The sequence below is a fragment of the Dryobates pubescens genome, chromosome 16 (assembly GCF_014839835.1).
Source record: "Dryobates pubescens isolate bDryPub1 chromosome 16, bDryPub1.pri, whole genome shotgun sequence".
Taxonomy (NCBI): domain Eukaryota; kingdom Metazoa; phylum Chordata; class Aves; order Piciformes; family Picidae; genus Dryobates; species Dryobates pubescens.
Window position 1 is genome coordinate 410,407 of NC_071627.1, and position 18,932 is coordinate 429,338.

At 39.3% G+C, this 18,932-nt stretch overlaps 1 protein-coding gene across 1 annotated transcript; it reads right to left on the reverse strand.

Moving 5' to 3' along the window:
* Positions 1 to 822: 822 nt before the first annotated feature.
* Positions 823 to 18,156, reverse strand: PREPL (prolyl endopeptidase like). Its single transcript, XM_054168481.1, has 14 exons — positions 17,894 to 18,156; positions 16,486 to 16,683; positions 15,964 to 16,030; positions 15,118 to 15,321; positions 13,033 to 13,156; positions 10,573 to 10,789; positions 9,840 to 10,025; positions 8,144 to 8,347; positions 7,215 to 7,390; positions 5,637 to 5,853; positions 5,284 to 5,433; positions 3,452 to 3,578; positions 2,346 to 2,428; positions 823 to 1,429 (listed from the first exon to the last, which is right to left on the reverse strand). The coding sequence occupies exons 1-14, from the start codon at positions 18,098 to 18,100 to the stop codon at positions 1,349 to 1,351; spliced, it is 2,241 nt and encodes a 746-aa protein (XP_054024456.1). The 5' UTR covers positions 18,101 to 18,156; the 3' UTR covers positions 823 to 1,348.
* Between the last annotated feature and the right edge of the window lie 776 nt (positions 18,157 to 18,932).

The following is an 18,932-nucleotide window of genomic DNA, read 5'->3' on the forward strand; positions in this document are numbered from 1 at the left end:
AAGCTGCCTTGTTTAAGTGTGTGCATTTTTGTGAGGAAAGAACAGTTGCTTTCTGGGAGCTGCCCTTAGTGCCTGGTCCTTAAGAGCACCTTGGGAATCTGAGGACTGACAGCTCACAACCACCTTTTTATGTCTGTAGATTTGTCAAATTTGCTCTAAAGGGGCGGCCCTGGATTAGTTGCATGAAGGTGTGATGGCTCATGTCTTCTCTCAACTCTTAATAGCTCTGGTTATGTACCCCCCTGCCTTTTCCCACCCCACTCCCCTCTCCCTCCCCCTGGCTGAGTTAGAACACATTTGCGTTCTCTTTCAACCTGAAGGTTGAGGTGAAATCCACACACCTAATTTCAAAGCAAGCAACTGAAACAACTCAACTGAATATCACATTTGTTCACATGCTTTGATTTGCACTTGGTGCACCTACAGTAGCTTATGCAACACAAAGGAATGGTAAGCATTTGACTTGGTGCAGTCTGTTTTGCAGAAGGGATGATCTGCAGAACTCTCTTTTGGTTTTTGGACATTATGGCCACATAATGGTTGCTTGCTCCAGGTGTACAGCATTCATCTATCTTAACAAGCAAGGTGCACCAATTTTGCACCTTGGCTCAGAGGTCAGTAGAACTATGAATCACACTGCTTTAGTGGAGGTATTCCTCTTGGTTTACCCTCTGGACAGACTCTGGCATCTCTTCCTGGGGCATTTTTCTTGTTTTCCAGAGGACTTTGGTACCCTCTTTTTAAGATTACCATGCTAGTCAGGGAAACTGTAAAGTTCTTCCCTTTACTCAGATGAAAGAATTAGGCCAAAATTAGTCTGCTGCTTCTTTGCAAGGTGTTCTACCCCAGTATGCTATGCCTGCTGTGTAGCAAGGAAAGCCAATAGTCACCATCACCTGCATATGCACATTAGTTTTAGAAGATGCTAGTGAGACTTTTAAATCAAATGCTTCTTGGGAATTTTACTGCCTTGGGTAAAATGTGCTCTTGGAAGAGAGGTCTTAGACTGGAGAGGCTGCTTGTACAAAGTGCATGTGTTCAGGTGTTAGACTTCAAGAACCAACCTTTGGGCTTCAGCTCCACCTAGGCAGTGCCTTGCTGCTGGCCACTGTGAACAGAACTGTACTGAACAAATCAATTAATGCAGGCAGCTACTGCTGTGCTGTCTGGCAGGGGAGAAATTCAGTGCTTGGTTTATAAACCAGTGCCACACACAACCTTGAATTTCTTGTCTGCTGATGCTTGTAAAGCATGGATCCCAGAGGAGGGATCTTCTGGAGAAGGTGCGCACTTCTCATGTAAATAAAAACCTGTCCCGAATGCTTCAGGTGGTCAAGGTGTTCATTAGCTATTTGCAGGATTCTGTATGATGTTGGAGATGGCATGCTTCCCCAAGTTCTTTGTTCAGAAATGCCAGATGTCTTGCAACCTAAAGTAATGAAAATATTTTATTTCAAAATAGGTTTGTTTTTTCCCCCCACTATAATCCTTCAGGGCCTTACACAGCTATTCTACTCTTCTTCCTTTTCCATACCTAAGGCTAAGCAATATCTTGCCCTAAGGCAGAATGAATCTTTTTCTGAAAGAATTTGTTCTGGGACGACTGCCACAACAACCAATTAACATTTGCAAGGGTTTGTTAAAGTCAAAAGTAACACAATTTGTATCAAACTACGATAGTCTGACCTATCAGTAATAGTATGTTGGGTCCTGTTTCTTTTATTGTGCACATACATACAAAGTGCAAAAGGTTGAAACCTACTTGTAGGAGTGTCCTTTGATAGTACAGGTCACACATTTTAAAGTGTAAAGACCAAACCCATCATTTATGTTTTACTCATGTGGAAGATGGAAGTCAATAGCCTATATGACAGTTTTGAGTATTTACTACTCTACAATACATGTACTGCTGTAACAATGTTTTGCACAAGTCGGAACCTTTCATTCAAAGCTCTTAGCACATTACAGTGGGAGTTTAATACTATTTCGTGGCTTAAGGCATGATGAGGTTCAATAAATGTAAACTACCCCTTAAAGTCTGTGGAGAAGTAAATCTAAAAATATGAAGGTCTACAGACGCCTCCTAAACCTGACACTGGCTTTCTCAAACTATAGAAATACAAATATATAGTGATTATATATAATCTTATATAGCTATAAAAACTAGTAATACTTATAAAAGGCTACAAGAGCAACCTTAATTGTGGCAGGTTTGTGGTGGTGTTTTTCTCCTTTCAATACTTCAACCATACACTAAATGACTGCCTGAACAATAGGCTGAAGTACCAATCCAGGGGACACCTCCTTCCACCATGTTATGGAGGGGTGCAATATGGGGATCATACCTCATTCAGTGAATCCTCCCAAGATGAATCACAGTGACTACCATTTGCCTGGACATCCAAGATGATACTGGGGATCCGATTTCCTGCAACAATTAAGCTGGTGATCACTTGACATTGACTGAATGGAAAAAGGTAAGTGGGGATGGGGATGTGAGTTGTTAAGGGACAGATAATTGTGCCCTCTGTCCTAACAAAATTTCTGTTTGTCCTTAAGGGAAAAAAAATAAATCACAGAGGCCTTCTGGATGAGCTATTTGTATTATCATCAGCTACATGTTTAGCATGTTTGTCTCTCTCTCTCTCTCAGCCTTTTTGGAAAGATGTGCTTTTTTCTTCCTGAGCAAAGACTGCAACAGCAGTTGTGCTGCTGGCAGAGAAGGGGCATAATGAGATTTAGAAAAGCTATTTCAACATTTATTATGGTGCTGATGGTAAACACTTCTCCCAAGATTAGATGGTACTAGAAAATAATAAGGTTTGAATGTGCCTTTTACTTGGACCAGTCCCAAAGCTAGTGTTAAGTCTCAGGCATGAAAGCATCAGTCCCTTGGTACTGTTATCATTCTAACCTGGGTTAACACCTCTGGTTTTAGCAAACTGGGGAAAGTACGTTTTTGTAGAGCAGAAAAATGAGATTTTTTATCCATGTGTTGTTGAGAACTGCAGTCTGACCATTTCAGTAGCTGGACTGCTAGACAGTATGGGTTTATCTAGCCCTATCCAACAATGACCATGTGTTTAGGCCTGGGAAAGAGCGAGCCCCACTCATTCTCCCAGTCTCTGTCTTCCTATTAATTTATTTTATTCTCAGATGCTTTCCTGAGCCTGCTGTGGTTTGCCATTATTTAATGAATGGATTTAACTATTTTCAGGCAAGTCCACAATGCTGGTCCCTTTTAAGGCTCTGGAGTGCACATCTTAGAAGCTGAGGTTTGTCAGTGTGACTGTACCCCTCATCTCTGCAGGTAACAGAAATTACTTCAGTGGTTTAGATACTGGATTATATTGTACAAATGAATGCATTTAAGGAGGAGTCAACATCTATGGTGTTTAATTATGTGGCTACAAATACTCCAGTTAACTCCATGTATCTGTAATATTCTCACCTTCCTTACTTGTGCTGCTGGCACACTCCAGTGCAGCCCTCCTAAGTTTCTGAACGTATTGTAACACTCCCGCCAGAGGTATCCGCTGATCATTTTTGTATGCAGTGATAAAAACTGAAGGGTAACACTGAGGTTAAAAAAACAAATCAGTTAAATACATGACAACTTGTTTTTCTTATGAAGCGACTAACAAATTTTTCTCTATTTATTTTACTGTACTACTTTGTTTATCTAAAGCTACATCTATTACATGTTTGCCTGCTCCTAAAAAGACACTTTTAACTACTAACTGCGAAAGGTATTTTGGCCTTGAAAATTACTTCATAGCAGGGCATCATCTACCTGTAAAAGTGAATCAAAAGCATCCTCTCCCACACGGTAGAAGTCTGATACATGTTTGCTTGCTGATAGTTGCAAAAAGTAGTAATCATGGAATGGTGCACCTTAGAACAGCAGTTGAACTTTACATTTGCAATCCTTCTACATACAGAAAGTAGTTGGTATTATACTAAGATTTTACTTAATGAGGCTATGCAACACAACTAACATTACTTCAAATGAAGAAGGATTTTCTCTGAGAGGATGGTGTCAAAGCAGTAGCTCCTTTTCCCATTCATTGTTTGCCTCTCAGCAGAAAACACCTCCTTCCTCCCGTGACAAAATCGGCAAACCCCAGGAAAACAGAAATAGAATAGAATAGAATAGAAATTAACCAGGTTGGAAAAGACCTTCGAGATCATCAAGTCCAACCTATCACCCAGCACCATCTAATCAACTAAACCATGGCACCAAGTGCCTCATCCAGTCCCCTCTTAAACATCTCCAGTGATGGTGACTCTACCACCTCCCTGGGTAGCACATTCCAATGGCCAATAACTCTGTGAAAAATTTCTTCCTAAGATCCAGCCTAAACCTCCCCTGGCACAGCTTGAGACTGTGTCCTCTTGTTCTGGTGCTGGTTGCCTGGGAGAAGAGACCAACCCCCACCTGGCTCCAACCTCCCTTCAGGTAGTTGTAGAGAGCCAAAAGGTCTCCCCTGAGCCTCCTCCCCTCCAGGCTAAGCAACCCCAGCTTCTCCAGCCTCTCCCCACAGGGCTGTGCTCCAAACCCCTCCCCAGCCTTGCCGCCCCTCTCTGGACACATTCCAACAACTCAACATCCCTCTTAAACTGAGGAGCCCAGAACTGGACACAGCACTCAAGGCGTGGCCCAACCAGTGCTGAGCACAGGGGCACAATGACCTCCCTGCTCCTGCTGGCCACACTATTCCTGTTACAGGCCAGGATGCCACTGGCCTTCTTGGCCACCTGGGCACACTGCTGGTTCATGTTCATCTGGCAAATCTATAATCTATACATAGAACAGGCAATCTACACAGAGAACAGGCAATCCATACACAGAACAGGACCCTTTCCTCCTAGCAACCAAAGCAGCCAAAGCAGGTGCACTGCTTCTGTCTCCTTTATAATGAACCATCCCTGAAACGAATGCACATATTAAGATGGTAAAGGTCAAAAATGACCCCTAAAAGAAAGGGAAAAACTCCCAGCAATTCCCTCAAAGAGGGACTTCAAAATGCCCTGCAAAAGAAGGAATTTTACATGTTGAGGATTGTTCCAAGAGTCACTTATTACTCCAAATATTGCTAAGATTATTACTGGAATACATGTGTATTAATCATTCATTTTAACACAAAGCAAGAGCTTTGTGGATTTTAAGGAACTGAAAAGGTAAAATACAGACATTTTAATATTCCAGTTACTCGCTTCTGTTTCCTTATGAAGTGTTAGGCTTTGCTACTGTACTAGTAGAGGCAGAAAGCATAGCTTTACCTGTGGCTTAATATTCTGGTATGGACAATAGCTTTTGATATACTTCATACATTTTTCATCTGCTAATGGATTTCCCCACTCTTCCTGTTCTTCAACTGTCAGGGGGAGGTGAGTTTTCATCATGGTATTCAGAACATCTACAAAAGGAGCCTTAGAAATTATTGGAGGGAAAAACAAACGAAAAAAAGGTTGGCAAATTTAGGACAGAGGACCTCAGATGCTTAGGTCAAAGTTTCCTCCAACAAATGAGGAAAGTGAATTCTAAACTGACATGTTTCCAATTCTGAAACTGGTAGAACAAAAAATACAGTTTAACACTGTATGAACACCATGAAAGGTCTGTAGAACCTCACCTGTAAAACCACAGCTCTGATAAGTTCTGGATCAGTGTTGCACAGGGCTCCTGCAAGAACTCCTCCTGCACTGGCAGCTGCTAGTGCTGTGTAGTTTGGCTGAGAAAATCCTACTTTGTGCAGCAGCATGATGCAAGCCCTCAAGTCATGAAGACCTTTGAGTTTATTATGCTGACATCCATCCTTGTGCCAGCTAAGGCCTAGTTCTCCTCCGCCTCTGAAATTCAAAACAATTCAAGTTGGAGTCTCTTTGGAAAACTTTGCATGGCAAAGCATGCAAAGCTTCATATAGTGAAAGGACAGCAGTAGCCATAGAATTGCAAAACCATAGTTGGCTTTTCCCAATAAACTTTTCTCTATGCTCGTTCTTTAGCTCCCCTTTACAGATAAAACACACAACATGCAAACAAAAAAGATAACTTGTGCGTGGTGACTGGTGAACATCCTAACTGTGAAAGGGCACTGTGCACATGAGCTTGTGTCCCGAAACACACCGCTTTAAGAAATAACACCATCACTGCAGGCAATACAAAAATCAGACACTGGTATTATCTAATTATACAGGAAGCTTAAACCAATTTCAATACTTTATTGCTAGCATTTGCTCAAAACAGTATTTCATGGCTCCATACTGAGACTCAGGGTTTGTCTTCTGCAAAGCTCACATTTTGAGACTCTTGAGGAAGTGTTTTGTTTTTTTTTTCCTAATCTGTGAATTTCAAATACTATTGGAAATGTTACAATTTGTAATACAGAATTGTAAAATTTATTCATATTTCTTTCTACACAACCACAACTTTGGTTCTAAGCCCCCAAAGGTTTGAAGTTTAAAATTAATGATTTGATTAGTCTGCCAAATTCTTCATCTCTGGATGAATAATCTGACTGATTTGCATCCTGAGATAGTTAGAAGGGTGGGAGGAAGAACAGCACAGTGCTTGCCAGTGAATATAGCAGAATGAATGTATGCTGAATTTGTTTTGGAACTGGTGTTTCAAACAATTATCATTCTCCCTATTCCTTCTCCTCTCTAAAGTGATTATTTTGTTACCTTCTTCACCTATTGAATTATTATCTCAATGAAAACGTGAAGGTGGCTGTGCAATAGTGGTTTTATGGAACTAGTAGATTTGCAGCTGGACAGAAGATTCAGCCAATACAAGAACAACTTATATGCTTAGTTGTTGCTGTAGAAGGTAAATGGCTTTCAGAAGACAGAGACTGAACATTAGTAAACAATGCCCTTGAAAAAGGAGGTAGCATGTTACTACAATTTGCACGTTAGCAAAACAGTTCTTGAGCAAAGATAAGAGAAGAAATAACGTGACTTAAAAAGATTAATAGATGCAACCATCCTGCTGATATAAGAAACCTGAATGCAGTTCATGGTCTTAAAAGTGTAAATTTTTGGAGGCATTTTGTTTGTTTAAAAACTACTTAAAAAAACCCAAACCCTAAAGAAATGGAAGAATTCACTGTAGCTACACGAAAAGTCTATTTTTGTACCTTTTCATTTGCTTATCAAGAATTACCTGTACCCCACAGATTAAAATCTTAATTCCATTTTACCTGGCTTACCTAACATGGCAATAGGCTAATATCCAACCCTGTTCAATTAACATCAGCTTCTCTTCTTTAAAGCTCATGTTCAAATCCATGCCGTAAGCTCCATAGACATGAACCAGAAGTGGTTTCCTGTGCAGCTCTTTAGAACTCGTGTTATGAAAAACTGTAATTGGCACCAAAGTTTCATCCTGGAAATGAAGGAGTATTTTACAATAAAGGACATTTCAGAAATCTCAATGATACATGGCAATGAAAACTTCAATTATTTATTTCAAAAAGTGTTTTTTTTTTTTATTACAGTAATTTTTTCACTTAAAATGTACAAAGCACTCTTGAAAAATAAAGCGAGAGACTGAGCCTCTGCTGTGTGGGCTTACAGATGCAGAGTATAAAATTAATTTAAGTGCAACACCTGAGGAGTTTTTAAACTACCAAAGCACCAAAGTCTTCCTCCCCCCTGTAATACCAAGAATATCTATTATTAACAAAATAGTTTACCACTTACTGCAGCACAAACTCCTTATTAACATCTCCATTTTTGTAAACTCAGGCTGTTAAAACTTTCCTTTCTTCGTCCGTATTGTGCTGCTGATTGTGGGGTGTTCTTTCCAGTACCTGGCATCTTTTTTTCATTTATCATGGAGAATGATACCATACATCAAGCGGCAATTTTAAGTCATACTATACTAAGACTGTTGACTCATCGTGCACTGGTGTCTCCTCGTGCACAGCCAGGTTCATGGAACAAAAAATTATCACGATTCTTTCTCGTTCTGTTCTATAGCACTGGAAGAAACTCCCACTGTTTAGTAACTATAGTACCAACTGCTCTTTACATATTTTTTTTTAATCTCTGCTCCCTGCCAAATGCATTTTCTTTAAATGGGAGGGGAGGAAGGGAAAGAATAAAGGAAATGGGGAAAGGACTGAAAAAATCTTACCTTGCTTTTAGCTAGTAAACGTGTAGTGTGACAATTCGTGATAATTGGTACCTCTTGCACAGCTTGTTCAATGAGATTATTTTCTTTAAATGAATATGCAAAACGCTTAGGGGGGTGTACTGGGGAGGTGAGCTGAAAATAGCAAGTGCTGGTGGTATGTTCAGGATGAGATTCCAATTCGAATTCACAGGCCCACGGAGGCAGCTGAGAAAACACAGCATTACAAGTGAGACCTTTGCACTGCTCCTGTAAATTTTGCCTAATGTGTCCTTCAGAGGATAAGAGTTTGAGTATCAAGCTCATTATCTTCAGTTTGTATGTAGCACAATCTGTGTTTCTTTTAAATTCAGTAATGAAACAGTCAAAAAGAGATGCCAGCAAATTTTTCCTCTATGGCCACTGGATCAAGTTCAACAATGAAATAAACTGAATTCAGATTTCTTTTTCTTTAAAAATGGGCATTAGTGCACATATAAAAAAACCACCACAAAAAAACCCCAACAAACAAGGGAAAAAACACCACACACACAAACCACACAAAAATCCCCCAACCAAACAGTTTATATGAAATTATTCTGCCCTTTTTTCATTTTCAGACCCTGTTTCCCCTCTGGTTTCCAGTCCTACTTCAACATCTTATACAGCCAAGTCCATGTCAGTTGTTACACTGTTGCTGTCAGTTAGCTCAGTAATGCTAAGCCACTAAAAACCCCTGCCTCTTAACTTTGTTCCTACTGCCAGCCATTGTAAAGAACAAAACCTTTTCCTGGCACATTCACCCACAGACACTTAGTGCTATTATATTTAAGATTTTTAACTCTGCTAAGAATAAAAAGAAATCAAGATTCATTCTTTGAGAGCAGCAGGGACATAGTCAAACCCTCTGCCAGGCCACTACTTACTTGAGTTAGGTTGCTAGAGACTTACGAAATGGCAATAGAAGTCCAAGCTCAATAAATGAAACTATGACCACTTTCAGAGAGCACACAGTGCACTCTGCTGAAAACCTTTTTGTGTAGCAGTTTTATAGAATACAGATTATTACAATAAACTTTCAAGTAGTTCAGACTGCACTTTTCAGGCAAACAAATCAATTAAACATTCTCTCTGAACGGTCTCCAGAAAAACATGGGTTTGAACTCAGTCACTACGTTTTCAATCTACAAATATTTAGCAACACCTAGAGAAGGGAAGAATACTCGGCACAAATTGTACTGCAGTATCAGTTCCCATTCGTTACGGGACAGTGCCCACACTTGTCCTCTCAATGTCCTAATCAGTCTTCTGTTGGAGGACCAGGCTTACTTCCTGGCTTACAGTAATGAGTGTAACCAAAACCAGGCCAAATAAAACTAAATAGTGTGCTTAGGGAATCATTAGGAAGGGGAATACATTAGGAATCAGCTGTATTGTAAAGACTTTGACTGTAGCAAGTTGAAGAAAGAACTGACTCATAGGATAGCTGCTCTTTAACCTTCTAAGTGTTGCAATTAGACACCACATGATATCCTGAAGAACAGCCACAGGTAAATACAATTAGGCATAATGACAAACTTGATAGTATTATAGTTTCCACACCATTTAAGCTCTTGGAATTTATCTTTTCTTTCATTATAGTATTATGTTAAGAACAAGAAAACAGAAAGGAAACAGTGCTGGAAAAATACTGTGCTGCTTAAGCCAAGTTAAAACATACCTCTATTGACTGAACTGAATGTGAAATAAAAGAAATCACATTTAAGTGAAGATGACCAGCCTTCTTCAGGAACATAACACAGTGATCACTGAACATCTCCAAGTCTACTAGTTTGGTTTTCTTTTCCAGTGCATAAACTAAATGCCAGCTCTCCATGCCGCTGGAAGATACTGGTGCCTTCATTAACTATAAAAACAGAAAGCAACCTCTTAGAAGGTTAAAGAGTTAGAAATGAGATGTAGAGACATGTAGGTGCTCTCATGAAACACTTTTCACTGAAAATAACCGTTAGCTTGTATTGTGGGGGGAGAGAGGGGTTTGTCTGACTGCAACTGGAAGGTTTTTAATTACTTTTATTAGGCAAAATGACAGAAGAGTTCAGTAACATTTGGAAAAGTTCAGTTCTCACAGATTAAGCTATAGAACGTTTTCATGCAGTAAGTGTTCTCAGTGTGGCCTGCAGAATCATAGGTGGTTTGGTTATATAGACTGAGATCTCCAATTCAAATTTTTATATGAGGGAAATTACTGTTAAAGTATACTCAATTCCTTGCTGTTGAGTTAGAAGCTAACTGGCATGCTGCAGGTGAGACTCCCTGTACCACTATCAGTCTTTCAATCCATGCAGCTGTGTAATTCTCTTATTTCAGTAAGCTGTGAAGCCAAGAACTAAAAGCTAGCCTTACTATTTCTGTATTATCTGCGATAAGTATCTGAATGAATCCAAAATTACCTTATACTCTGCAGGTTCTCCATATGTAGTAAGAATATACAACTCATCATTTCTGTGCTCTATGTGGTAAAGGACCCCTTTTGTTCGTGCTTGTACAAGAGCAGGCAACTTAAAAGGATCTCTACAGTCAACCAGCCAAACTTCTGAGGTTGTCTTGCTGTTGCTGTTGATAGTGAGAAAGCGCCTATCCTTTGTGCAATGTATGTCCACAAAGAATCTGTAAGGAATAATTTTTATTTTAATTTTTTTTTTAAGGCAGAAAAAGCTTAAACTTGATTTACAAATACATTGGTTGTTGCAGAATCAAGGACTACCTTACTCCTGAAGGGCCAGAAACAGCATGCCTGTAAGTGGGCTGGAGAAATTCCAGACTACTTGGTTCCCAAACCCACTCCTGCTGAATCTATACTGGGATTCAAAACCCCACAATATTGTGTGTGGAAATTGAAATCTGCAAGGAAAGCATTTCAATTACTGCTGAACTGAATCCAGGGTTCTGCATCACAGAGATACAGTGGAAGCTCACTGATATATAGAGGCTTTAAAATTCAGGCAAAATGTAGAACATTTTATTGACCTTGTACCACTATTTAAAAAAAAAAAAAGTAATACTGGATAATTAAAATTCATAAAAGACATTATGTGGGTACAGCAGTAACTAAAGTAAGAGCTGTTATAAAGATAAATTGATAAAAAAAACCTGTTACTGACTGAATTGGCTGAAGCAAGGAAATAAAAATAAGAGGGGGGAAAAAAAGTAGAGGCATACAGGAGACCAGACAGGCAGATTTGCAGGAATAAACCTGGAAACTAGCAACTGGTTTTAGAACTATATAAGAAACTAGGAACTATCTACTGGTTTTAAATGCTTCTACAAGCTAGAAATGGGAAAACAACAAAAACCACTGTCTGGATACTAAATTGGACAAGTTGAGGCTGAAAATTCAGATTTCTATGAGTCATCCTGATTAATTGGACGCTGCAGTTTGTCATATTGAATCTTTTAAGACTGGATGCTTCTAAAACCAAAACTGTCCAACACAAAGACCCAGAAATTCCAAAGTTGAGCACCATAGTCTGCATTATGCAGACCAGTTAAGTGACTGCAGCGACCAGTATTTGACTGGTGAAGAACAGGATGCTTCGGACTGCCTTTTCAGTGCTTGTATTTCTTTTCTGCTACTGTTGTTTCTTCTAATTGCACTATCTTGACATCGTTTCTTTAGAGAACAGGCACAGTGGGGGAATCTAAAGACTGCAAGGAACCAGTTTCCTGCCTCTCTAAGACACACAGAATTGGTGGGAAGGTGGCACTGCATTCAGTAGGTTCCAACATTCTGGCTCTGCTGACCTTAACGCTGAGAAAGTCAAGATGAAATGCAGGCTATGCTTTTCCCTGAGGACTTTGACCTTGGTATTACAGTATTTTTTGCTTTGTAGCTTCCCCCGCCCCACCCCCAAGGAAGTAAAAAAAATACTGTTTAAAAAAAAAAAAAATTGGAAAAAAAAATTGTTTGACTACACCCAAAAGAGCTGATGAGATGCAGAACTGCTCAATGACAACACAAAAGCATGTCTTGTCATTTCTGATGAACAAGTGAGCTCAGTTATGAGCTGCAATAGCACATGAACCTTTAGAATACGTTTCTAATAGATTTACTGTAATGACTATGACCTTCAGAATTATGCCAACAGTTTCCCTGTGGGGGAAGTGTCAGGTCAGTGCAACTTAATTTTCCAAAAGTATGCATCAAATGTTGCCTGAAGAAAAGGATCTTATTTGCTCCATATCAAAGAAGATTTTTTTGTTTAGGTTTTTTTTAGATGAAAGTACAATTGAAATTTCTTTACTGAATACACAACTTGAATTAAGTTTATGGAATACTGTATAAATCTACCATGTGCTGTATGGCTGAAAAACTAGCTCTGCACTCAATTCAGCAAGAGCCTTCTTGTCTCCTTAAACCACTGCTTAAAGAAAGGTTATTGAGAGGGTATTCAGTCAACAATAGTTCTATCTCTGGGAATGCTGTAATGATTTTGCTCATCCATTACCCAGAGCAAAGATTCACCTGAACTTCCCTGTTTTAAAAAAGATGTATCAGACATCAATAGCAGAGAAAAAAAAATAAATGAAACCCAGTCTGATTTACCCAGTAAGAAACTGTCACCCATTCATTAAAAGACACCCTGCCCTGAGACTGACCTTGACATTTATAAACTCAGCTGAACTCGTGAGGTAAGAGAATAAAGTTAAATCTCTGTTGATCCCATATCAAGAGGAGAACAGAGCATGTTCTCAGACTGTATAAGGCACTACTGACAGCAGAGCACAACTTTAAAATGCCTTTTACCATTTGGAATATAATACAAATAATTTGGTTTCCAAACCAGTTATATTTTACATATAAAATACTTAAGAATATGTAAAAGACTTGTTATATTTTAGGTAAGCATTACCTTGCATCTTGTTCTGTATAAACTAATTTAGTATGCTTCTGGTGCGTGAAAGTGGTCATAAACACATTCTGGCATTTAAGGTTCTTCTGACTTGTGTAATATAGTACATCATTTGTAGCCCATTCTGGAAAAAAGACAAATGCCTATTTAATTGGAGCAGCATATACTAGTACTGAGAGAAGATGGAGCAATGTGAACACTGGACATAATGCTGAAAAAGGCGGGTTGCAGCTGCAACTGAACTGAGGGCAGCAATTCTGCGTCCCAGGCACTGGGTAAGCCACCAAAAGATTTTTTCATGTTTTCTCTGAATCCTACTGATAGATTTTTAAAATCCCAACCAAACAACAGAGGACAATGTACTTGGGCCCAGGAAGAGGACACTCCTGATGCTGTACTGGTTCTAGAGGGAACAGGAAAACAGATGTGCTGCTTTTTAAAACAGAGGTTTACATGGAATCAGCTAGATGATAAAGACAGGATGAGCTCTCCACCACTGCATGTGACTGCATTCAGAGACAAAGAGATGATGCATTTGCCCCACAGGGACTGCTGAGATAAAAATTCTCCAATTTTCTATTCTTGGAAATGTGTTCACCAACATTGGAAACATATGAATACAGAAACCTTGCTATTCTGAAGTTTAGTAATCTAATTGAATCAAATTACTACTATCTCTGTTACTCCTCTAGCCACCAGAATGGTGTTTATCTTACTCATTTTTTAGGCATTTATCACACCTAAAAAAGTTATTGTATGTGTGTCTAATGCATAAATACTGATTTTCAGTACAAAACATTAGGAAATACCACACTGAAGTAATGCAAACATTTTGCTATCTGAACAGCAATGTGCCTCTGAAGTGCACAGGTAGGTAAGGGTTCAGTAATGAAGAACAAGCCTTTAGAAGGAAAATCCCTGTTCTTCTGTAGCCTAGCATTTCAAAAACTACAGATGTAAATATTCAAGAACTTTCATTCCCCTGCCTGCTACAGCATATCATGCAGTACAAACACACACTGCAAATGGTCATAAGACCTAATATTCTTGCTCATGATTGAGGTAATGGGTGCAATCTCTACCATTCTGATATACATTTTTTATACTCTTATTATCAGCCATGATCTGTCACAGCTGTAAGCATCAAGGAGTTGGTTTCTTAAATGCACTGATTTTTCCAGAGAAATGTAGATACATCTTCAAGCATAGTGAAAAATGTCACTGGCAAATTTTCAGGCCTGTATTTCAATAGGCACCAAAACTTCAACTGTGTAAACACTCAAAACATTAAATTCTTGATGCTCTTCATTTTTGTAGCTACAAAGTTTTATTTGAGTTTAAATTATTGCCCTGCCCAGCAGAGTTGCTTACGCCACCATAGATACTTGATGATACCTAACAATATACACCTAAATACATGATGTAGAACACTGTATGCATATTACTGAACAATTCTTTTTAATATATTCTTTAACGTCATATGAAAGAAGAAAGACTTCCCATTCACTTCAGTTTACCTTTGCTTATTTTAACAGCAAGGTAAAGCTCTGTGATCTATTCTGAGAGAACTGACTCAAGGCTTAACTTCCTTGGGCTCTGAATTCTGACCCACATCCTAGAGTCCAGCTGAAATTCCAGTCAATACTTAACTGTAGGTACCACTTTCACACTCTTTCTAGAAGCTGAGTTCCATAAAAACAACAATATGCATGATTGTTCAAACAGGTAAAATTGCTTGCTTGCACAATGAAGGAAAACCGGTATCATGAAAGCAGTCACCCTCATCCACATCAGACAACTTGCAGTTGAGCAGTGGGGAAGAAATTGTAAATAAGAAACAAACCAACAGCTATGAGGATTAAATCTAAAAATGTTGGCTCAGTTTACAAATATTAAAATATTTTGTGGGAAAAACAACAATAAGCAAGCAAGCAAACAAAACCAACAACACAAACAAAACCCACAACTCCCTAAAAAAGAATGCCAAAAGAGCCAAAACCAAACACCAGCCAGCGTCCCAGATACACCCACTAAATGTTGGGTTGAAAGCTGGTATGATCCACAGGATATTTATAAACAACTTACCAAAACTAAATACACTTGGAATTACTTTTTCCACAACAGGAAAATGACCGAGTTTCACAACAATACAGGTTGCCTCTTCAGAATTTTCACTTTTTACGCTGAGGGACATGCGTCTCTGATCTGGTGAAATTCTGATCCGTTGAATAACAGTATCAGAAAAGCCAAGATCTTCAGTGCTGAATAAAATGGCAGCATTTCCTTGATCTACTCCATAAAACATGAGAGATAGCAAATGACTTCTGTAATTAAGACACTGTCAAAATGAACAGTAGTTGTTAACACTTGCATTTAAACAACCCTGCCTGCAGTATTTATTAGCACCAGGTACTTGTCTTGTAAGATATTTGCAAATGCACTTTATAAAAATAAATAAAAATTCACAGTTCTAGGGGGAAAAAAGTACTGTGGTTATGATTAAAAACATTTCTGAAGTGCAGGTCTTGGCTTCTAGTAAATGCATTTAATTTTAAATTTCAGATACCTAAAGCACAGTTGTTTTTCCTAAATACAATTAGTAATTTTTTTCCCCCACCCTCCAGTAATAGGACAGTATGAATGTGTCCTTTTTCGATATGCTCTTAGGGCTCTGAAGATAACTGACTTCTTTATTTTCCCTCCAGAAACTTGCCTTAGTACTGATATAGAATATTCTCTAATTCTCTTCACCTTGCTTTTTGAGATTCAAGATTCTAGAATGATTTGTCAATTATTAAAGAATTTTATGAAAGTATTTTTAGTTCTTTTAAGAAGCAGAGCAATTAAGCTCTTATCTAAGAAAAGCACACCAAGTGATACATGCACAGTATTTTTAACCATTGCACCACGTTAAGAAGATAAATCCCTTACCATCATCTCCTTTTAAAAGAAATATGCAGCCATTCTCTTCAAAGTACACATTGTCTCCGAACCTGATCTGTAAAGCAAGCAAGTTACAAATCCAACGTACAGTTAAAGCATTTCCTTAGAATCCTCCCATTCAATCATCATTTGTACAAAAAAATTGTAAATGCAGCACACACATTTGACATGAAGAAGTTCTTTCCATGTCAGGGTACTTAAGCTAGGTATACCTGCTCTAAATTTAACAAAGGGCTCAGATCACCTGCAACTGCTTTTGTAACTTACAATGTCTTTTATTCTTTATCCAAAAGTCAAATGGTTATTGTATCTATACTTGCTCTTGCCTAGGCAGAAATTCAGCTAAATGCACTATTGGCACAGGTGTAAGCTGTTCTAAACCAAATTAAAATATTCAAAACTACCACCATAAAATAAATCAGTAAACCAGAATTTTATAGCAGAAATGGCTTCACTGTATTTTATTTGTACTCAGTGATGAGTAATGTTTGATATTTTTTTTCCACTTACCCTGGGGCTTCCCAAACTGAATGTATACTTCTTGTGCAGTTGTTCTAATTTTTCCTTGATTATCTCCGTCATAGGTTTGTATCTTGCTGAAATGTCATTCCAGCTTTTCTGCTCTGATTTCAGAAGATTCTTGTACAAAAGTTCTGATGTCATTATGGATGTATTTTGCTTCCTTTTGGAAGGGAATTTTGTTCTTTCCTGCTAAGTAAGGAAAGACAACAATGGCTACAAGCCAGTACTCTGTACTCCCAATATGAGGGTACTGAGGCAATAATGGTATTTCCTGAGCTGCAGACCCAGATTCATTTTTGCATTATTACAATAGCACACGCTCCTAAAAAGAAAACCAAGTTGGAACAAGTTCTTTACAGTTTTCCCTGGTATTTTAGGAAGGCACTGCCAAATGCATTTACTTATTAATGTCCTCCCTTCAAATACTATTAATGTACATCCTTAACTGATTATATGTAAATTTGTTTGCTCTTGTTCTAGAACTAGTTTTTAGTCATTTTTGACAAAATTGTTATCTTTCCTTCTTCAGAGGTGTTTTCTTGTAATTTTTCTGTCTTAAGAGTATCATTTCTCATTTCCTTTTCTAGACAACATCACCACCCACACCTCTGTCCCTGTAACTAGGAGTCCCAGCAGCCTGTTCAGGTTCTCATTCCACCTCAAAAGTATTAGTGTAAGTATTTGTAAAGTGCAAAATTAAGTGAAGCAGTGAACTGATACCGGTTTTGCAAGGATTTTATCAGGAAAAGGCTTAAGGATCTTTTTTTCCACAATCCATAAGCAGAGTAGTGCTTCCTCACTGCCAACAAAGCTGTCTTCTCTTGTGAAAATGTTAAAAATGCGTTAGAATTGTTGCAATAATGCTACTTGGTTTTGCTTGCTGTAAAATCTCTTTTGAAGAAGAATCTTAATTTATTACAGTATGTAAACACTGAATATATGTAAAACATTCAGTGTATGATGTAAGTGTACACTTTTTGACCCATCCTCGCTTTGCATTGAGAACTGCTGGTTTGTTCTCACAAGTCATGACTTACTGGTCCACACAGAAAAACTGCTTTTGAGCCAGCTCACAGTGACTGAATCCAGTGTCATCACTTTGGACACTTTGTCTCTACACTATCTGATCTCTCCCTGCAGTATTCTCCTGATACTTCATTTCTGGAAGTTACCAGGTCTGAAATAAATCAGTAAATAAATCAACCAAAATGCAGCTTTACAGTGAAACTTTACAGAAAACTGGAACAATGGTATATGTCTGAAATTCTGGTATTTTATCCCCCTGCTTCAAACCCTTTAGGAAAAATGTGTTTCCTCAACATTTGAAAAGTATGGCTGGCTTCCTTAACAGATGTTCCAAGCTGGTTGACATTATGTCTACACATAAACTGCATACCTTGCAGGAAAAGAAACGCCATGGCAGGATGCTTCCAGGTGGCAGGGTCCTGTGCACACATGTATTTCTTGAGTAGTCCAGGATGTGGCATTTTTTTTGTTTTATTTTGCTATAAAGACATCTTGTTTGAAGACCATTAAGCTTATGGTAGTAATTGATACCGAAAGCCAGCCGTTGGGGCAGAGTTTGCAGTCCAACGTATGTCATCCTGGCCCTTTCATTTCTTGACAGTCAGCCTGCAATTCCTGAAAATGGCACAGCGCTGATTACTCTCTCTCTTCCAGAGAAATGAAAGGTATTCCAGATGAGAAGAGACAGTAAACCAAAACCTGTTTTAACAACTGGTACACACAGCTTAGCTTGTGTTTTAACCTGCTACCTTACTCCAGAATGTGGTTAATGGCAGTTCACAGTTTAACTCTTGTAACCAACGAAGAGAAAGGAAGGCGCAACCCCCTCCCTAGACGTGAAACCAAAAACCGGGCAAGTATTTTGGAAGTTCCCCACTCCTTCTGTAAGTATCATGTAAGAATAAAATCGTATTATCACAAGAGGGTAACTTGATAAACAGAGCTGAGCCTCCTCGCAAGAAAATGATCATGGTTGAGGGGGTTCAGCAGAGAGGAACAGCCCTACGTTTCATAGCCCGCTGGCGCGCCCGGGCGAAGGCCAGAGAAGCCGGCCTGGCCCCTCTCCCCACCAGCCCTGCTCCTCACCGCCGCAGCAACGCCGTGCCAGGCCGCGCAGCGCCCGCGGAAGGACTCGGCGTGGCAGGCGGGGCTAAAGCCGCTTTCCCTCCGGCGGGGCCGCTCACGGTAAGATGGAAGGCGAGAAGCGACTCGGCGCTTCCTTGCGGGAGTGCCCGTTGCCAAGATGGCGCTAGAGCGCTTCAGCCAGTGAGCGGCGGGCGATCACCGCTGATGTCAGCGCAGAGCCGAAGCAGACGCCCGCACTCTCGGCGCGCTGCCACCGTCTCCGGCACGGCTTCTTCAAGTCGCTTTCGTCTCACGCAGTTTCACCTTCAGCCACAGGCGACTCG

Bases quoted from the DNA above. Each gene is read 5' to 3' on its own strand.
- PREPL (XM_054168481.1), bottom strand. From the start codon at position 18,100: ATGACATACGTTGGACTGCAAACTCTGCCCCAACGGCTGGCTTTCGGT. The intron at 13,157-15,117 runs GTAAGTTGTTTA...TCTTTTTTCCAG, and splicing joins TCCAAGTGTATTTAGTTTTG to AATGGGCTACAAATGATGTA. The intron at 5,434-5,636 runs GTGAGGTTCTAC...ATAATTTCTAAG, and splicing joins TCAGAGCTGTGGTTTTACAG to GCTCCTTTTGTAGATGTTCT.